Genomic DNA, 21722 nt, shown 5'->3' with positions numbered 1-21722 from the left:
ACCACCACGCCTAGTTCGATTAGCTTCAGTCAACACCTGTGAGTCGCTTTCAAATTGATTCCTATCCAAACCTCTATGATTGGCTTCTCTCGTGGCCTGCAAGAGCGCCCAAGCCTCGCTTTCCACCATTGACAGGGTGACCTGTTGTCTTTGCGTGAAGCTAGCCACAAAGTTACCAACATGGTACTGAAAACAGGGTCTCATCATTGTTACCCTGACTTCAACAATAAAAAGCAGCATCAACAATACATTTCACTCAACCAATGCGAGGTTTTTCCCAACATTACACATTGATATGTGATTTGGCGAATTCGTAAAAAGATAAGTAAAATTAGAATATTATTATTCCATACAAATTAAAATCAATAATTATTTATATAGATGTAGATCAAGTAACCATCATAACTAAAAATCTTCTTTCTTATATCAATCGTTAGTTAGTTCAGTAGTGATTGACGCTGAACTTGGTAGGGAGGACCATGGTTTGATCCCTCCCAACTGCGATCGGGAGAGGACCGGAACCACTTGATGTCAGAACTGATCCTCAAACCAGATTAAACTGGTGGTGAAAGCAAAAAAAAAAAACTAGACTTATATGGGTTGGTCGTGTAGAACAGATGATGAAAACTCGACTTAGGTGGTTTGGTCGTGTAGAAAAAATGTTGTAGATTATGTTTGTAAGGACAGGAAATCAGATAAGTCAAATTACTAGAGGCCGAAGAAGACCTAAAAAAATTATTAATAAAGATTTAGAGACTAATTAGTTCGATAAACATGTGATATACATTAAACATTATGGTGTCACTGTTATTTAGTTCATGTAGTCGACACTACTTGGTGAAATAATGTTTAGGTTGTTGATTCAAAATCGTTTATAGTAAGTAAAAATGGACCAATGTATAATAAATATTTTCTTCTAAAAAAAGGGAGTGTAGTGTAGAATTTCAGACATGTTTGATTCATTGACCAATTTTGTTTCTGTTAGAAATAATATAAAACCATTTATATGGCTCTATCCTAACAGCTTAAGCTTTTGGGATAATCGGTTATTTAAGATGGTATCAGAGCCTCTCCCCGATCTGTTGGGCCACCTGTTATCAGGTTTCCGCTATCGGGCCACCTACCGTTTATATCCACGCACTAAGCCCAATAGTGCTGGGCGTGAGGGGGTGTGTTAAGAGTCCCACATCGGTTGAGATATGGCTTGACTAAGTGTTTATATACTAGAGGCAATCCTCACCTTACAAGCCGGTTTTGTAAGGATGAGTTAGGCCCAATATCCATTTCTAAGATGGTATCACAGCCTCTATGACTAAGTGGTCTAGAGTTCGATCCCCGCTCCCCTCACTTTCTAATTAAAAAGTGGAATTTACGCATATGGTAGGTGGACCTATGCATTATCCACGTTTCAAGCCCAAGTAGGCTCTTGCGTGAGGGGGCGTGTTAGAAATAATATAAAACCATTTATATGGCTCTATCCTAACAGCTTAAGCTTTTGGGATAATCGGTTATTTAAGAGTTACTATCAGAATCCTATACATCGACCCAATACCCATACCATACAGAACAGAGGAAGTGGGATATACAATTCATTCATTTCTCACTGAACCATTCTCCCTTTTTGAAATCAATTTACAATTTAACAGGATACACCTAAGCTGGTTAATTTAATTGTGACTTGCCTTCCGTAAAACATCCTTGAGAACCAATGCAATTCTTTCGGACATATGGTGCTCGAGAAACCTATCTTTCACTCTCTCAGAACCTTTCTTTCCCATAGTTAGCCTCTTCTCAACATGAGTTGCCAGTGTCACAATGTTACGCGCAAGAGGTGTTACGCCTACCTTGCCAACAGGATGCAGTAAACCAGTTGTCCCATTCTCCACGATCTCCACAGTGCCTCCAGCTGCAGTGCCCTGCAAAACAATTTAATGGAAACAAAATTAAAACATGAAAAAAAGTAAAAGTAGACAGGTATACAAAATATGAATATATTTCCAAATTGCAGTAACCAAGTTGAAACCTCAAGAAAGTGAATGGAAGTTGTATCATCTGACTGTCAACTGTATAACATTATTCTCTTTGTCATTCACATTAACATAACATTGGTTATATATTACTATAACTTCCACAAAATAATTATTTGATACTTGAAAAACAGACTTGCAAAAACCCAAACATACATCTCTCCCATGATTTCTATGATCATGGAAGCATATCTTTAGAACAACTTAGATAACTAGAAGGGGAAGGTGGAGGAATGAGCAAGTGGGAAGGAAAATTAGTGAATCGACGATGACATATTCAAACAACAGAACAATGCAAATTGCAAACATGAAATTTAAGTTGCTGATCAGTTATCATCATTTCTTTTCTTTAAAAAATAAACCACCAAGAAAAACTAGTTAATTAAGAACTAGTTACACAAGGATGTGTATGTAGCCTGAAATCTGGCACGCAGTGAACACAATGCTGCACAAGATGCTATAGCACACGTTGCAGCAAGACAGTCGCAGAACACAGTAAATAAATAAATAAATTGCAGAACAATAAATAACGCAGATAATTGTTAACCCAGTTCAGTGCAACGTCACCTACTCTGGGGGATACCAATCCAGGAATGAATCCACTATAATAGCTCTAGTTCAAAGCCCTCGACCAACACCCGGTACTTGACTTATCACCTAGACACTACCCGTGCAATCCTACCTAAGAACCTCTTAGATAATGAGACCCCGTCCCAAATTCCCTCTAACAACACGTACCATGTTGCTGTCAATAATAATAATCAAGATGGAGACACTCTCCTAGAAACTAGACCACACTCTTGCTTAAAAGCTCTTGAGTGAATCACACACGCTAACTCCGTGCTTCAAAGCTTAGGAGTAGCTTACAATTAACAACCAAAACACAGTCCTAAACTTGCATCAAATTGACACAAGAAAGGCTGACAAAAGACACAAACTCTAAACCCTAAAAACTCACACTTTGTAAAGAACACGGTTTAGAATACATGAGCTAAATAGCTTTGAGGCTTCACATATTTATAGTCTTCAATTGTCTTGATGTCCAAGTTAGGTCTTCAGTCTTGTACAGCTGTGAGAATTGCGGCCCAACCCTAAATTAATTTCAAAAATATAATTTGTTTGTTTCATGTTGTGCCAAACAAAAAAAAACGCCAAAAATATAATATGATTATATTTTTGTTTTAAATCACTTTCCTTTGACCGACTTCAATAAAACTTACTGAGCAAGGCTCGTTTTGCCCAGACGCACGTGCCTGAATATATAATTGAAGCAAATCTTGGCTCAGATTTGAAATAAAAATTCTGTACTGAAAACAGAGCATCAGGATGCTGTACTATAATGCTACAGCATCGTAATCCAGCATCTGGCTGGTTGGCTTTTGCAAAATGTAGCCAATCAAAACACCAACAATCTCCCCCTTTGGCAAATTTTGGCTAAAACAACCTTAGGCCAGTGCATAGAGAGATACAGTCTAGACTTTCCTTCGAGTCAACATAAACACACAACTAGGAAAGAAAGTAGAACAATGCTAAGCTATTTAAACTTTCCTTCGAGTCAACATAAGCACACAACTAGGAAAGAAAGTAAAATTTCATCAGATGAAAAGGTAGCTAGCATGTAAGCATCAGAGGCATGCAACAGCGGAACATAACACATCTTAGCCTCAAAGTACAGACAGAGAGAAATAAACTCTCACATAGTGGATTCAAGATCGGAGAAATAAACTCCTTAAAATTTAAGCAACGCCACAGAGAATAGGAAAAATAAATTCCTATATGAATACTTCAGACATGCATATCATAAGTAGTAGAAAAATAAATTCTACTCCCCCTCAATACATGCGTAAATTCACTCCTCCTCAAAACATGCATAAACTTCACTCCCCCTCAATACTTGCATATCACATAGAACAGACATGCTATACTAGATGCTATAGCATTATGCATCACATCATGCACAACATATTACTCCCCCTTTTTAGCCATAAATTCTGACAAATAAAGTCAGTATCACATAGTAGGAGTAGAACTTCCACAGAGTTATCAGATCATAGAGAAACATAGAGTGCAGAGAGAATCAGAGCATAAGAACTCATAAAGTGCATATACAAACCATCAGGGCATAGAAAACTTGGAGTATCGGACCCAAAGACATGGATTATGCATGTTACAATCCAGAGAGCATCAAAGGACATGCAAATAAAGCATAAGCAGGTCACATAGAAGGACTTGCGTCAGAGTCCTCCTCCTCTACCTCAGTATCACCACCTGCAATATCATTAAGAACACCAGGATTGACATTGAAAAACACCTTGAGGTCAACATTCATTTGCTTCCTAGGCAAAACATCAGTTTGACTGGTTGACAGATGATGTAGCACAGTCTGCAGCATGTGTACCCTCAAACAGTCTAAAATCAAAAGATAAATCACAACATCTCTTACTAGAAACACCAGCCTCAGTACAAATGCCAGGATGTTGAGCTAGAATAAAATCACACATCAGTGTAGGGAAAACTATAGGCATTTTCACAGCACATGACTTACCATGCAGAACAGTTTCATCAAGAATATGGAAACCAAGGTCAAGAGGTGATCTGGTCCCTACAACATTTATAAACCGAGCCAAACCTGTAGCCACAGTATTGGAATGAGTAGTTGGAGCCCAGTTGCAGTTTTCATCAATCTAGCTGCATTAATCAAATCAACAAGCTTTTGGCATTGTAAAAAAACTTCACTTAAATTCCTTTCCACAGCAAGCCTTTTTTTTTTTTTTTTTTTAACACAAATTTCCACCTGTCAACATTTTCAAAACGATGAAAGGAAATGTTGTCAATGGGTACAGGGGATACATCTTGAGGGATCATCTTTTTCTTCACAGATTTCTTTGAGGATGCTTCAGGAGATGCTGTAGAATATTGGTCTTCCTCAAATTTTGAACCACTAGAGAAAACAACCTTCCTTTTCAAAATTTTCTTCTTTGGCTCAGAAGGTCCAGTAACTTTACTCCACTGCCTCTTAAGACCATAGATTTTCATTTCCTTGGTAATCTTGACAAGAACATTAGAAACAACTACACCTTTACCAGCATTGCTCCTTAACTTCCTAGTACTAGAAGCAGGAGTCCTCTCAGTAAGGTTGAGATTGTCCACATAAATAACATTTGAATCTTTCTCAGCAGATTCATCAACATTCAAAGTATTCAAACTCTCATCAGACTGAGAGATCACAGCAGTGTTACTATCAGAATACTTCCCTTTATCAGGGATAATAACATTATCTGGAGATTGAGGTACAATTATGTTCTCCAAATTTTCCTGTGCTGCAGATGTTGTAGCATCATGTGCAGCATCCTTCTCAGGAACACTCTTCTTTACATGTTCCAACATAAAGTCAATATCTTCACCAATAGTAACATCTTCTTCTTTTCCAGCTCCTTCCTTAGAATTTGTTAAATACAATAGGGAAGAACACCACATAACTTTCTCTGACACATACTTTCTCACCACAAGAAACATCCTTATCATCAACAAACACACAATTCTTACCAAATCTTCAGATGTTTCAACATTACCCATAACAGCGTGCATTACTAAATAAGTTGAAGAGAAAACTGCACGCCACACTTGCAATAATTGCTATAACTCTTCAGATAGGCAAATCCCAAGTTTGCCTCGCAATTTTTCAAATTGGACCGCATCTAGAGCCTTAGTAAAAATATCAGCCAGTTGTTCTTCAGTGGCAATATGCTCAAGAGTTATAATACCTTCTTCAACAAGATCTCTGATGAAATGGTGCCTAATATCAATATGCTTCGTCCTGCTATGTTGGATAGGATTCTTTGAAATATTGATGGCACTAAGATTGTCACAGTACAATGCCATAGCATCTTGTACCACATTGTACTCCAGCAACATTTGTTTCATCCATAATAGTTGGGAGCAGCTACTACCAGCAGCTATGTACTCAGCTTCAGCTGTAGATAAAGACACACAGTTCTGTTTCTTGCTGAACCAAGATATTAGATTGTTGCCTAAAAAGAAACAAGCTCCTGAGGTGCCTTTTCTATCATCTGCACAACCTGCCCAATCAGCATCACAATACCCCTCTAGCATAGACTTGTTCTTGTAGACCCACTTGGTACCAATCACATTAGTAGTTTCTGGTCTAGGAACTAAGTCCCAAACTTCATTCTTCTTGAACTGATTTAGCTCTTCTTGCATAGCATTTATCCAAAACTCATCAGTGAGGGCTTCCATCACATTTTTGGGTTCAAACTTAGAAACAAAACAAGCATTAGGAACTAAGTCAAGTGTCCTTCTAGTAGTAATTCCATGATTAGGATTACCAATAATCAGATCTGTAGGATGATTCTTTTGAGTACGAATGGATGACCCTTTCTTTGAAGTAGAAAAGATTGGTTCAGGTGTAGTAATCTCTGTATCATTCTTGAATTCCTCAATAGTTTCAGAATCTATACTACCTGGGATAGATGCTGTAGCATCTTCTGTATCATCTTTCACAACTTCACTTGAAATATCATCTATTACTACATTTATAGATTCCATCATGGTTTTGGTTCTGTAGTTATATACTCTGTAGGCTCTGCTACTTGTTGAGTATCCCAAGAATATGTCTTCATCACTTTTAGGATCCATTTTAGTTCTTGGTTCTCTATCAGAAAAGATATAACATTTACTTCCAAACACATGAAAGTACTTAACAGTAGGTTTTCTACCTTTCCACAATTCATACAGAGTAGATGTAGTTCCAGATCTCAAGGTGGCACGATTATGAATATGACAAGCAGTGTTCATAGCTTCTGCCCAAAAACCATGAGAGAGTTTCTTTGCATGTAACATTACTCTTGCAGACTCTTGTATAATTCTATTCTTTCTTTCTACTACACCATTTTGTTGTGGTGTAATGAGAGATGAAAATTCATGGATGATGCCTTCAGAGGCATAAAAGTCAGAGAATCTAGAGTTTTCAAACTCCTTTCCATGATCACTTCTGATCCTTAACACAACATTGTTTTTCTCTCTTTGAAGTAGAATACATAGATCTTTGAATACGTCAAAGGTCTCTGATTTCTTTCCAATAAAATTTATCCAGGTATATCTAGAGAAATCATTTACAACAACATAGGCATACCTTTTTCCTCCTAAGCTTTCAGTTTGCATAGGTTCCATCAAATCCATGTGTAGAAGCTCAAGAACTCTGGTAGTGGTAAGATGCTGCAGCTTTGGATGTGGCTTCTTGGTTTGTTTTCCAATTTGACATTCACCACAAATGCTTCCTTCTTCGATCTTGAGATTTGGCAAGCCCTTGATGGCTTCTTCAGGTATAGCTTTCTTCATGCTTCTTAGGTTTAGATGACCAGGTTTTTGGTGCCACAATTTTATTTCATCTTCTTTCGTGATTAAGCATGTCGACACATTTGCCTCTTCTTGTGGAACCCATAAGTAGCAGTTGTCTTTTGATCTGACGCCCCTCATCAAAATTTCACCCTCATCATTTGTAACCAAACATTCAGACTTGGTGAAGTTTACCTTCATCCCTTGGTCGCATAATTGACTGATGCTTATTAAATTTGCAGTCAATCCTTTTACTAACAACACATTGCTTAGTTTAGGCAAGCTATTACTGTTGAGCTCCCCTATACCAACAATTTCTCCTTTAGTACCATTACCACAAGTTACAAAACTAGTTGAGTAAGACTTTAAATCAACAAGAAATTTTTCAATTCCGGTCATGTGTCTTGAACAACCACTATCAAAATACCAGTCTTCCCTTGATGAAGCTCTAAGTGATGTGTGAGCAATCAGAGCAGTAATCTTCTTCTCAAGTTGAGTATCATCACTGGTCTTCACATTCTTACCTTTAGGTTTCCATTCTTGTTGAGTGGAGGCAGTTGTGGAAACTGGTTTAGGCTGATGATGCCTGTTAGGGTATCCAAACAATTTGTAACAAAAAGGTCTTATATGCCCTTTTCTACCACAGTAGTGACATATCCAAGAGTGATGTTTTCTTTTGTTCTTTGACAAGGGATGCTGCTTATGATGTTGTAGCATCTGTTGAGGCATCTTTCGCTTATGAGTTTCTTTTGGATGCATGTACGTGAGATCTGGGCTGTAACCTTTGTGTTTGTTGACATTCTCATAACTAAGCCCAATATGTTTAGGCTTTAGAACATTTTTCTCTAAGATTTCTTCTAGTTGACCATCAGCTTTATGAAGTTTATCAAGATGATCATCATCTTTATACAACATGTCAGAGAATTTTCTCAAACGCCAAATGTCAGCATTTAATTTTTCAATGACTTCCTTAGCTTCATCAAGATCAGAGGATAGATAATTTACCTTCTTCTGGAGCTCATCCATCTTTGATATATTTTCAACTTTTTCTGCCTTCAATTGATTGATGGTTACCTTTTGTTTCTCAATGACTTTGCATATTTCTCCACTCTTGAGGCAGAGTTCTCTGTAAGAATCAGCAAGTTCTTCGTAGGTTACCTCTCCATCACAAGATTCTGTATCAGATGTAATAGTACCTGTTAAGACTGAGATATGTTTGGCAGTCACAGATGCTGTATCATCTTCTGAGTCATCATCATCAGACCAACTGACAGTTAGTCCTTTCTTCGTTCTTTTCTGATATGTTGGACATTCAGGTCTGATGTGACCATATCCCTCGCATTCGTGACATTGAATATTCTTGTTTAAGCTTGACCTTTCATCACTCTTAGGTTTTCCTTGATTCACAATGCTGCGCATAGTGCCTGGAGCATCATTCTTAGAATTTGGTCTGGGTCTTTTGTCCATTTGTTTTAGAACTTTGTTGAACTGTTTTCCCAGCAACTCCATAGCTTCAGAGATACTTTCATTAGATTCTTCATCCTCTTCTAGATCTTCTTCATCATTTTTGGATGAAAAAGCAATGCTCTTATTTTTCTTTTCACTTCTTCCATTTACAACACTTTCATAAGTTTGGAGTGATCCAACCAGTTCATCCAGCTTCATCTGAGATATGTTTTTGGCTTCTTCCATAGCTGTGACTTTCATATCAAATTTCTTTGGAAGTGATCTAAGCATTTTTCTTACTAACTTTTCTTCGGGAATTTTCTCCCCCAAAGCATCAAATTGATTATCATAGTCTAGAATAGTCATATGAAAATCTTGAATTGTTTCCTCCTCCTTCATACGTAAATTTTCAAACTGAGTAGTAAGAATCTGTAATTTAGACATTTTTACCTGAGGAGTACCTTCATGAACAGTTTCAAGAATCTTCCAAGCTTCCTTTGCTGAGACACATTTTTTGATTAGTTTGAAGATGTGTTTGTCTACCCCATTGTATAATGCATATAATGCTTTTGAGTTTCCCAAAGCAAGCTCATCCTCTTCTTTAGACCAGTCCTCCTCAGCTTTTAGTTCAAGTGTTGGCTTTCCATCCTTGTCCATGACCACAGGGGGGTCCCATCCTTTCAGAACAGCCTTCCATGTTTTGCTATCCATAGATTTTAGGAAAGCAATCATGCGTGATTTCCAATAATCATAGTTGGAGACACCAACTAGAAGCGGTGGTCTGCTTACAAGCCCTCCTTCCTTTTCAATGTTGCCAGACATTTTCCCTGGAGCTCACCCTATAACCAGAAAGGGTGCCTGCTCTGATGCCAATTGAAATCTGGCACGCAGTGAACACAATGCTGCACAAGATGCTATAGCACACGTTGCAGCAAGACAGTCGCAGAACACAGTAAATAAATAAATAAATTGCAGAACAATAAATAACGCAGATAATTGTTAACCCAGTTCAGTGCAACGTCACCTACTCTGGGGGATACCAATCCAGGAATGAATCCACTATAATAGCTCTAGTTCAAAGCCCTCGACCAACACCCGGTACTTGACTTATCACCTAGACACTACCCGTGCAATCCTACCTAAGAACCTCTTAGATAATGAGACCCCGTCCCAAATTCCCTCTAACAACACGTACCATGTTGCTGTCAATAATAATAATCAAGATGGAGACACTCTCCTAGAAACTAGACCACACTCTTGCTTAAAAGCTCTTGAGTGAATCACACACGCTAACTCCGTGCTTCAAAGCTTAGGAGTAGCTTACAATTAACAACCAAAACACAGTCCTAAACTTGCATCAAATTGACACAAGAAAGGCTGACAAAAGACACAAACTCTAAACCCTAAAAACTCACACTTTGTAAAGAACACGGTTTAGAATACATGAGCTAAATAGCTTTGAGGCTTCACATATTTATAGTCTTCAATTGTCTTGATGTCCAAGTTAGGTCTTCAGTCTTGTACAGCTGTGAGAATTGCGGCCCAACCCTAAATTAATTTCAAAAATATAATTTGTTTGTTTCATGTTGTGCCAAACAAAAAAAAACGCCAAAAATATAATATGATTATATTTTTGTTTTAAATCACTTTCCTTTGACCGACTTCAATAAAACTTACTGAGCAAGGCTCGTTTTGCCCAGACGCACGTGCCTGAATATATAATTGAAGCAAATCTTGGCTCAGATTTGAAATAAAAATTCTGTACTGAAAACAGAGCATCAGGATGCTGTACTATAATGCTACAGCATCGTAATCCAGCATCTGGCTGGTTGGCTTTTGCAAAATGTAGCCAATCAAAACACCAACATAGCCAATGTGCATGCATATGAAGGAAACGACATTTAGACGAACAAAATTAATTATTATTGTGATGTTAGTAAGCAAAAAGGCAATTCAGTGCTATGTTAATACAAAAGTGAAATAACTTTCTTTTTTATTTTGTCTTTTTTTGGATAGGGGTCATGGTGATATGAATTATGAAACCAAAATAATAATAAGATAGACAGGAACATAGAAGAGATTAAAGATGAATAAATAAAGCACATTATGATACGTAAAATGAGATAATGATTAAATTGGACAGGTAGTGGTAATTGAACACATGAATATATATAAAAGGAAAGGTCAAAACGACATGACAACTCAAATATATAGTGAAGGAGATACCAGTACAGGCAGGCGAAATGCCATTGCTTCTATGGTTATCCTTCCAAAACACTCTCCCCGTGCCTGATATGAAGAGAAGCACATTGGTGAACAAAAGCCCAAAAACCAAGTACTTCATACACAATTTAAATACAACACAAATGTCTAACTTCAGGTCCCTTCTAACTAGTGAAATTTGTCTTCATACATCATGGAAGTCAAACAAATCAATTTACATGCAAGAATCTTAATATGACAAGAAAGGCCACCAATCAGGATGGTAGAACTGAATCAATATGGTTGTTAGTGTGTAATATGTTTTGGAAATTGAAAAAAATATTGAAGCAAACAAACAAATTTAAGGGTTGCCATCAGAATGTGAAGAGTTTGAGAGTCATCATGGCCCATACACTACAGTGTGGATATAGCAACTCTCGTTTTGCAAATCAATATATTGTAATATATGCTCTGTTCCATAATCAACTTGGCAGTGTATATTATCAAAAGATACCTGAGAATTCTGAACAAGAACATCAATAGAAGCCAGGTAAGGAGCCACTGCCAGGGTTTTGTTAACAAAGTGAACGCGGTCCTGAATTTTTTTCTCTATTACAAATTTGCGCAGTTCCATTTCAAACTTTGTCTGAGCATTCATATCACTTCCTACAACTATAGCATGCAAAGATGGCAACTTGAGTTTCTTCTCCTGAATGAGCTGCAAACTTTCATGAAAGGCATGAAGAAATAGATCTTGCCCTTTACCACGTGAAACACCTGCACTTAAAAAACCCTGGAGCTCAGAAACAGACTAGCAAAAGGATTGTAAGAAATGAACAGAGGGTAAAACATACACTATACAGGGGGAGAATTAAAGAAAAAGAGAAACTACAAGCTAAACAATGTTAATTCGGTAAAGGTAATATAACCATGCAAGCATATCTTGTACTACCATACATTGGATGAAACTAATGCAATGAACAAAAATAAATATAAAATGAGTATAGGTAGTGACATACTATTTATGATGGCAAAAAGTAGATCATCATTTCTTACTCCAAGAGATTCCCGAACATGCTCACGAAGAACCCTCTTTGCTACACTATCTTCGGCAACATCCATAAGCTCCTTGCTATTTCCAAGATGTACAACATAAGTTTCAGGCATTTTAATTCTACAAAGTCAGGCAAAAGCATACAGTTAGAAACATGACTTAAATTACGGTCACACAGAACACACATCAGTAAAAATTTATCAAATAAAGCCGGAAAAATACCCTAAACGCTCTCTAGTCCTATTCTTCCAGTACTGTGCAGTTGTATGTGAATCAATCATGGCACCTGCAACAAAAGGGAGGTGCTTAACATATTCCACTTTGAAATAATGCCCTCTCATTTCATGAATCCACCATAAAACCTTAGGAAGAACGAGGTTAACTTTTTCCTTCAAGACGGCATCCAGCCACTTTCCGGCTACCGCAGTATTTAGAATGACTAGATCAGCTTTAAGAGCTGTATCTACAGCCTTTTCACCTCTTGCAGGCAGGACCTATCAGAAGCAAAACACATGAAAAAAAAAGTTGTACTTAGAAATTCAATAACGCAGGAAATGAAATGCAGGTCTAGGCATTTCTTACAGATTGGCACTACTACTATTATCCAACTCAATCAAGACATAGAAGAAAATAAATGCCAAATTGATTACATGGAAATATATTTCAACTGGCTTAGAGCATCTCTAATGGTGCAAATCATTGGAGTTGCTTAACTCATATTTTTATGGGTTCTACCATGCGACATGTGAACTAAGTTCACTAAATGGATCTCACTAGTAAGTGGACTAGGTTAATTGTGCTTTAAGCAACTTTCAATTCCAATGGCGCAACTTTAAAAAGTTGATAAATGGATTGGATACACAAATTTTAAAACTAAGTTGATTGTGTTTGAGAATGGAGTTAGAAAATAATCTTTCAATAATAAGCAACGGTTCCTTATATTAGGAACACTCCTTAAACTCAAACAACATTTGATATTTCAATACGACCAATATTTGCTATACGCGCACATAATATGAAGATCAACCATTTGATTCAAATCCCTATTTCAAGACCTACCAGTTTTCTACATAATTTCAAACATGGAAAAGCCTAAGCTACTAAATCCTCTTAAAATATTTCCACTCAACACATTCATTTTCAGGGTATTGAATACACGATTACGAAGAAAATATTTCTACATTTACACGAATTAAAGATAAAGAGAAAGAGAACACTACCTGAACTCCTCTATCCAACATTTTACTTTCCAAACTATAAATAACCTGATCATGTTCAGCAGGATACTGATTAGTAACCCAAACAACATCAGAACCAACGGCTCTTAACAGAAACGCCAATTCCATCAAAAGTAAAGGTCCACCAGAAAGAGAAAGCTCGTGGGAAACCATAAGAACTAACTTAGACTTCATGAAATCTAAGGGGTTGACGGAGGAGGTAGAGGAAGCGAGAATCTGATCTTGTTGTTGTTGTTGTTCAAAGCTCTTAATATTGTTGCATGAATTGTTAGGTCTCAGGAAGAGAACCATAACTGTTGAGATGGATAAGAAAGCGAGTAACATTAATGGCCATTTTTTCTTCGCCATTACTACTGAATGTTTCGCCATTGTTGTAACCAATCACCTTTACCAATTTCTAATTTCGCATTCTGTTTTATTTTTTAGGGTTTTCGCTCATTCGAATTGTTGTTGTTGCAGAACTGGTTGAGTCAGAGTTACAATTCCAGATCGCTAATTGAGAGAGAGAGAGATTACAAACAAATGAACTGTCTCCACTCAAGACAGCGTGATCGAGCGAAAGAGTGTATGGGCCTAAATCTAAAGCGTTCGGTCCAAAGTAAGGTTTTTAGTTTAACAAAAATCTAAATCTTCTTTGGTTTGGTAGGGAGGACCACGATCCGATCCCTGCAACTGTATTTGGGAGGGGATTGAAACCACTTGTCAGAACTCGCCCATAACTCTAGACTACTAGGTCCCCCTTCCCCTAGTAACCAGAAAAAAAAACTAGATCTTCTTTCGTAAAAAAACAAAAATCTAAATCTTCCGGTAACAAAAAATCTAAATCCTCCGGGTGAAACAATTTTTTGGCCACAGTAAGGGTCCGTTTGAATTAACTTATTTTTGAGCTTATGCAAAAACAACTTATTGCAAATAAATAGTAAGTTTTTGTGTATTATTATAAATTTTTTAAGTTAGTTTATGGAAAAAGTAACTTATAAAAATACAATTTTCGTCAGTGAATTTTTTTTTTAACTAAATAAAAATATATAAGTAAAATAATTACACTTAAATGGAAGGAAAACGGACAACAAGCTGCGTCGCTACCCTTTTTGGATGACAAAATCAACCCTTTTAAACACTACTGATAAATTAATCCAAACAGGCCATAATTCCAAATGATTAGAGTTCCTTTCTCTTACGAGGGTTAACATCTAATAAAGAACTTAAATCTTCACACTAATGATATGCCTCAAACTAAAAATTCATTGTCATAATTTTTTTAAACAAGCATATTAATTTATTAGATTAATATTTTATTTTTTCTAGAGTTGAATCTACGACCTTCAACTTCATTTAACTCGGTGTAAATTTATAAAAATAAATTTTGTTTGTAAAATAACTTATAATTTCTCTTTTCTATTCTATGCGAAATTAATTATATTTCTTAATTTATCGACTTTTTTGAAGGATAATAATTTCACCTTTTATCGATTTAACACAAAAGTATGACTATGGAAGAATTTGGACTTTTTTTTTTTTTAAAGTGAATGAAAAATTCGAACTTAGGATCTTCACAGAAAAACACTCTAATGTCTCACGTTGCAACTAATTAACAATTAAGGGTTAATTGACTTAGAAGGAGGAAAAATAGTACTAATAGGAACTAGTAATTAGTGAGTATATATATATATATATATATCTGTTTGAAAAAGATGTGTCACGCATTTGCATGATGTGAATCCATGTGGGTTGAAATCGCTATCTCATTTATGAGAACATGAAACATGACATGCTTGTACGTGACAGTTACTGGATGTAACTGATAGCAATAGAATTTGTTACTGTAGTAGAACAAGTAAAGCCACTCTGTTAATCCATTGCTTTTTTGTTTCCTATCAACAGCTTATGTTATGAATGGATATCAAACATGACATGACTACAACCAAATCCTTAATACTCCAGTACGTGTGTCTGGTCTGTTCTGGTCTGGTTACTAATCTAAACAACATCATATCACTACTCAAAAACTATATAAATTCTTGGCTCATCATCTTGCAATGTTACATAATTAATTATATTTTCAATCTTAATTAATCCTCCACACAGTCAGTTGCATCTTCCCTTGACATGTAATTGTTAGCTGCTGGGTTGGAATCTTCAGAAGACTCTCCAAACTCTTCTTTGTACATTTCTTCTATCATTGGTTTCCATAGACGTACCCTTGCATTTATGAACCAATTTGACACCTGACCAAACAGTCAATACATTAACATTATCATCATAAATACCTAGGGGTAAAATGTTCTTTACGGTAAAAAAAACGCATATGTAATTTTCCACATAAAACTAGCGCAAGTAATTAGTGTGCAGTATGTGCGAGTGTTGTAAATTCTGAAATACTGAGGAACTCATAAAAGAAATAGTATATAAAATTCAACACTTTAATCTCTACTATTATACCACTAGAGTCTAAATGGACAAATTGTAACATATTTTAAGACGCTTATAAAAAAAAATTAAGACTAAAATTACAAATTTCATATACCTTATGAATTACTAGTACTTAATATTTGCATATACTTTAAAGAGATGTTGATACATACTAGAGGCTAAATTAACATATTAAATGAAAAGGATAAGTAATTACTTGGTTTTTAGTTAAGCCTGTTTGGGATGCTAGCATTAACTTCTCAGAATCATTAGGGTAGCTGCAAAATTAAGACATCAAATTAGCATTTCATTAATAATAGTATAAGACAGGAAAATGACATAACAACAAAATTTTGATATAAGCTTACGGGTGAAGAAAATGTTCAAATAACCAAGCACGAAGAATAGCTACAGAAGTTTCAGGCAATCCTCTAATGGGTCTCCACACTTGTCGTTGATTTTGAATGACTCCAAGTTGTTGGAGAGACATTCTATTCTGTTTATTATTATTATTATCTTTCTCAAATAAGCTCAGTTGAGACAATCCACTGTTGATTTTTGGAACATCTTGAAACAGTTTTCTTTTTTCCACATTTATTTGTGACATTATTGCATCTCTTAAGCTACAGAAATGTCTAGACATTGCTTGAAGTGCCAAAGCAGTGTAACACTTTGCAGCCCCTAAACCTGCTATCATTTCAAAAGATGACACCACTTCTTCCATTTGATGGTAGTATTTCTCATATCTACTCTCAACCTGAAAATTTTCCACAACACATAATAAACACATCAAATTTGATTCTACCCTCAATTTCAACTGCCTAATTAAATTGGTATATTTTAACTTATTTCAACCTATTTCTAAGAGTTTTCTGAAACAACTTATCACATGTTCATAAACTATTTTCAGCGTAATACCATAAATTTTCGAAGATAGCTGATGAAAACAACTTATGTACGGACATAAACACCTGTGAAACTATTTTGAAGAGTTTATGAAAACAACTTATGACATGTTCGTTTTCATAAGCTCTAAGGTAAGGTAGCTTATGAAAAGAACTTATATGATAACCACTTATGCTATAAACACTTAATTAAGGGGTTTATCCAAACAGGACAAGTAGTAGTAGTGAAAATAGAATCAGGAAGAAGAGACCAACCTCATCCAACAAAGCAATGAACTTTGCAATTTTGACTTGATGTTCATGTTTATCAGCTAATAAATGTCCATGAATCCTTAACTCTGCTTTGAGCTCAGAGGAGAGTGTTCTAGCACCAGTTCTACTTCCATGAAACAACTTCTCAGCATACTTTTCATTCATTCTATCAATCACATTTCCACCAACATCAACAAGATCTTGAAGAAGTGATTGTACCGGTTTAAGGTATCTAGAGTTTCCAATAACAGAACCAAAACTCTCACCTCCATAAGAAGTAGAAGTAGAACGGTTCAACATTGAGTTATTAGAACCAGAACCAAAATTTCCATTTCCACTTCCACTTCCACCACTACTATAAAAATAATCACTTGTTAGATTCTCCACAACAGGTTGATTACAAGGCTGATCAGAACGTGTCTGATCTTGACCAGACATGAAGTAACTTGGGTTAATCATAAGACCTTGATTTAAGGAACGGTTTGTGTTGTACTCATCAACAAGCATGTGAGAACCTAAAGAAAGTGATAGAGCATGTTGTGTTTGGTGATTGTTCTCATTTGCTGCTGCTCCAAGTAGATCCATTAAATGTCTTGTATGACTCATCTCAGAACCTTGTGTTATATTAGAAAATGTTCCAAGTGATTCATGATATGATGATGATGCATTGTTGTTCCTTAAAGAAGATGAAACATAACCACCACCACCAACACCAACACCACCTAGTAGCTCTTGGTTCTCAAATTGATTTTGATGAGTCATGGAATTTGACATAGCTATGTTTGAGAGAGAAAGTGATTAAATGAACAAGTTCAAATATGAATGAGGAGGAGGCATGTGAAAAAAAGAGAGAGATTTGTGTATGGTTATGGAAAAAGATAAAAGAGGAAAGTGAAGAGTGAAGGAGGGAATCGAATCAACACTGTTTTTTTACGTACTGAGGAAACTATTTGAGCAAAAAAGGTACTATATATTCTGAAGACATGACTTAATAGACATAAACATAGAAATGGTGAATCCGTACTAAGTTGCACGAAGTCCTATTGATTGATATTGATTCATTGGTGAGGATAATCAGTGGTCACAATCAAATCCCAAGTTTCATGTTTCAATATTGTTGTAGCAGCGCACTCTTTATCTCTATCTAGTATTCAGTAATAAGAAAAATGTGAAACTAACTTGGAGGGAGGAACACAAACATGCCAAAATCATAGACTATTATTTATTATTACTACTTGGTAGATTGTGTTAGGATTTAAGAGAACTGATTTATGAAAGAGTATGTAGTATTTAGTGACATGAAAACAGGACAAAGATATAGGTTGCAGAACTGTTTTTAGCTATTTAACTCAAACTACTTATAATGACACAGTTAAGATGCAAACAAGATCCTTCGTGCTTAACAAGTTTACACTTTATAGAATGTTTGGAATCAATGGTGTTTTTTATGTAAGAAAATAATATTTTAAAGTTAGCTGAAAATATATATATTTTTTTTTTAATTAAAACTACTAGTAGTAGCTTCAAAAGTGTTTTTATAAATAAATAAAAGTTGTATTGGAAATACCAATAGTTAGTTTGTCCAGTGTAATTGGCGTGGACTTGGTAGGAAATAACGGTTCGATTCTTCACAACTATGATCGGAAAATGGTTGAAATCACTTGATATTAAAACTGACCTTCGAATCAGATTAAAATTATGGTGACATTGTGACTTTCTCATATTTACCATGATTTCAAACAACATGTTTCATGTTATGTTTATTTCCACGTCCATAGGCAAGTAAATGCACATCTAAACAAAACCAAAAAATGCTTGTTTCTTACTGTAATTCCCTAAAAGCACCTATCCAAAATAAGCTTAATGTATATTTAATGAGCAATGAGTTTGTATACCATGATTTTATATAAACTCAAAAATGTACTAATTTTTATAAAATTACAGTGGTTCGCCATAATTCTAACATATGTGAAAATACGATTTCAACCCGAAAATCCATTGGACCAATTAATTTATCCAGAAATTTTAAAGGGTACAAATTCAAGGCACTGTGTAAAAGTGGACCCAAGCAAGGGCAGCCACAGGTCCTTTATAGCCCTTGCAGTTTCAAGTTTCAACAATGATGCAAAAATGCCATTCACTGATGAAAATAATTGAATGAATATTAATATTAATACTCCTAATAATTTTTCTCCCCTAGCTATAGCAGATCTACAACATTAGTATCTATCTATCTATAATCTATCTACCCTCTCAGACACTAAGACCTATGAGGCTATCTATGAGGCCAGTTCTGGCATTTTTTCTTAAAGAAGGAAATTTAATTGGCTATGTTTGAAAACATAGAAAATGACAGAAAAATAAAAATGGTCCCCAATTTTGGTGACTATAAAAACAAGAGGGAAAAGCATCAAATTTGTAGGTTTGGTCCCTGCACTTATATTTTTTGGGGAGACTCAAAAGTAAGCACTGTATACCACTCTCTCTCGTCACAGGCGGATGGGGAGCCCTCCATAGGTTAAACTGTTCTGTTCATTGTATTGTTGTGTTGTGTTGTGATGATCTGCAAAATCAAAGATAAAAGTGGGCTATCTTTTACACACTCTCAGTTCTAGGATTGTCAGCTTCTCAATGAATATTTAATCAATCCATCCGTATAAATAAATTACAGTACTTCCCTCAGGTCTTTTTTTATAAAAAATACTTTATTTTTAAATTCATAGAATGTTTAATGCATATGTCTTTGATCTATAATATGATTAGAGGTAGTGTTGCGTTATTATCGATTAAATATTTTACTTTTTTTCTTTAGGTTTAATATGTAGGCATATGCATAGGGGAACATGATTATCACAATTTTATATGTGAAAAAGCTACTACCGGTAAAAGTTAGGGTAATGCTATATTGTGGCCTAAAACACATGATAAAAGCCTGATTTAAAAATAAAAAAGTTAGTGTTAAAAAATAACATAGAATAAAAGATAGTAAAATGTTAAATAATGTTGTTGGGATATTAGTTAATGAATTTAAATATAATAAAAGTATTTTGAAACTTATATAGTAAGTCTCTTAAAAGTGTAAAAATACTTTTCTCAATATAATTTTACTAGTGTCCTAGAGTCCAAGATCACTAGTTAGCAGTACGCTAGACATAAGACTACTAAGTACCCTAAATTTAAAAGAGAAGTTTTATGTTGAAAAAAGTATTTTTAGATATTTTAAAAGTCAACTATACAGTTTTCAAATAAATATTTTTATATTAAATTCTTTAAAAAATGACCTAGCATTTTTCTAAAATAAAATGAAGTGTTAATTTGTGCTCTATAACACATGTTAAACTTTTATGAAAAAGAAAATAGCATTATTATATAAATATAACTCGGTTAATAGTTACAATTATAAAATCGTTAATATATAAAGAGTATAAATTCAAACTCGAGATTTCTTAATTCTCCGCATTTTAATGTAAGATTCCTAAATAAAGAGAGCCTACGGTTGCAAGACCAGATCAAACATAAGTAAGTTTGATGTTGTTGCTCCCACAACACAACCCCATTGAAATTTGCAAATACTGTGTTTAGTGTAATGTGCTGATGATAGTGAGTGATGATATTGGGATCGTTATCGGATGGAATTGCAATGATTGCGATCTTTGTTAATTTGAGGACTCCTCTACTTGTCACTATCTACTTCTCTGTTACATAAATACCTTCATCAATCAAATCAACTCATTTCTACAATATTTTGACATTAGTTAATGCAACAATATTTTTTTTTTTACTAAAGAGTTGAAATATTCGCATTTTCAATTATTTTTATTTATTATTATATAGTTTTAAAAATATAAATACAAAAATGTGTTATTAAATGAATTGAAATTACTTTTATGTATCCCAAAAAATTTAAAAATTTTGGTAATGAAAGAAATCGAAATAATTAAAAATGAAGAGAATCCTAACTTATTTTTAAAATACCACTCCTCGTCCCATATTTTGCTATCTTGTTAACCTATATCTTTAGAGTAAATGTTAACATATTTAAAAATAGAAGTTTATTTTTATATTGAGAAAAATAAAAGTTTTGAATTTGAAAAAGATGATCATACAATTTTTTAGACTAATTTTCTAGATTTAGCTTTCTTCGTTTGCTATAACTGTTGTTTTACTCTCGTCCCATATTATATATGTATTGTATGTTTGTTATTATGATAATAGATTAAAGGATATAAGCGGACAAAATAAAACAATATTATACAAACAACTAATAATGTTTTATCTTAATTTCTGCCACATCACCCAATTCATGTTTAGTTATTTTGAAACTACTTATATGACATGAAATAGTGGCGGTTTCTCATTGAATGTCTGTGTAAACATACACCGACCACTTACCATCTTTAAACTCTTATGATAAATATGTTAAAATTATACGGTGAATAATTGAGATTTTATAAAAGCTACAAAATATTAATAGTTTTTGGATAATTATGTGGTTTATCATGATTCTAATATATTCACCTAAGTATTTGTATTTACGATTTTCAAATCGACATCTTTCACTTAGTGCATGTTTGGATTCAGGGTGAATTTGACATATTACGGTGAACCACTTTGAATATTTTTTTTTTTTGCCAAAAAGTGTAGCATTTGTCAAATCATTTGTGACTCACCATGATTTTGACAAACTCATTGTGATATCAAACATGCACTTAAGTAGGAGAATTAATGAGATTGAGGGAGTGCTATATATTTTTTCGGCAAGCACAACAAATTTTCCGCATCAACTCAAAATTAAGACAATTTTTTCACATTCATATAGAAGCTTAATATT

General features: G+C 34.8%; 2 protein-coding genes and 1 long non-coding RNA gene across 3 annotated transcripts; 1 reads left to right on the top strand and 2 right to left on the bottom strand.

Moving 5' to 3' along the window:
• Positions 1 to 1596: 1596 nt before the first annotated feature.
• Positions 1597 to 13922, bottom strand: LOC123898357. Its single transcript, XM_045949295.1, has 6 exons — positions 13305 to 13922; positions 12307 to 12578; positions 12050 to 12204; positions 11545 to 11807; positions 11055 to 11117; positions 1597 to 1916 (listed from the first exon to the last, which is right to left on the bottom strand). The coding sequence occupies exons 1-6, from the start codon at positions 13689 to 13691 to the stop codon at positions 1668 to 1670; spliced, it is 1389 nt and encodes a 462-aa protein (XP_045805251.1). The 5' UTR covers positions 13692 to 13922; the 3' UTR covers positions 1597 to 1667.
• Positions 2216 to 11044, top strand: LOC123898358. The gene is made up of 3 exons (XR_006805305.1): positions 2216 to 2438; positions 3075 to 3078; positions 10699 to 11044. It is a non-coding gene; the product is annotated as an uncharacterized LOC123898358 (long non-coding RNA).
• A 1315-nt stretch (positions 13923 to 15237) lies between the features above and the next one.
• LOC123893532 (BEL1-like homeodomain protein 11) lies at positions 15238 to 18328 on the bottom strand. The gene is made up of 4 exons (XM_045943252.1): positions 16895 to 18328; positions 16103 to 16491; positions 15952 to 16012; positions 15238 to 15550 (listed from the first exon to the last, which is right to left on the bottom strand). Exons 1-4 carry the CDS (start codon positions 17663 to 17665, stop codon positions 15395 to 15397), a joined length of 1377 nt encoding a protein of 458 aa, XP_045799208.1. The 5' UTR covers positions 17666 to 18328; the 3' UTR covers positions 15238 to 15394.
• Positions 18329 to 21722: the final 3394 nt, after the last annotated feature.

Source organism: Trifolium pratense, linkage group LG7, assembly GCF_020283565.1.
Source record: "Trifolium pratense cultivar HEN17-A07 linkage group LG7, ARS_RC_1.1, whole genome shotgun sequence".
NCBI lineage: Eukaryota > Viridiplantae > Streptophyta > Magnoliopsida > Fabales > Fabaceae > Trifolium > Trifolium pratense.
This window is presented reverse-complemented; position numbering and strand designations above follow the sequence as displayed.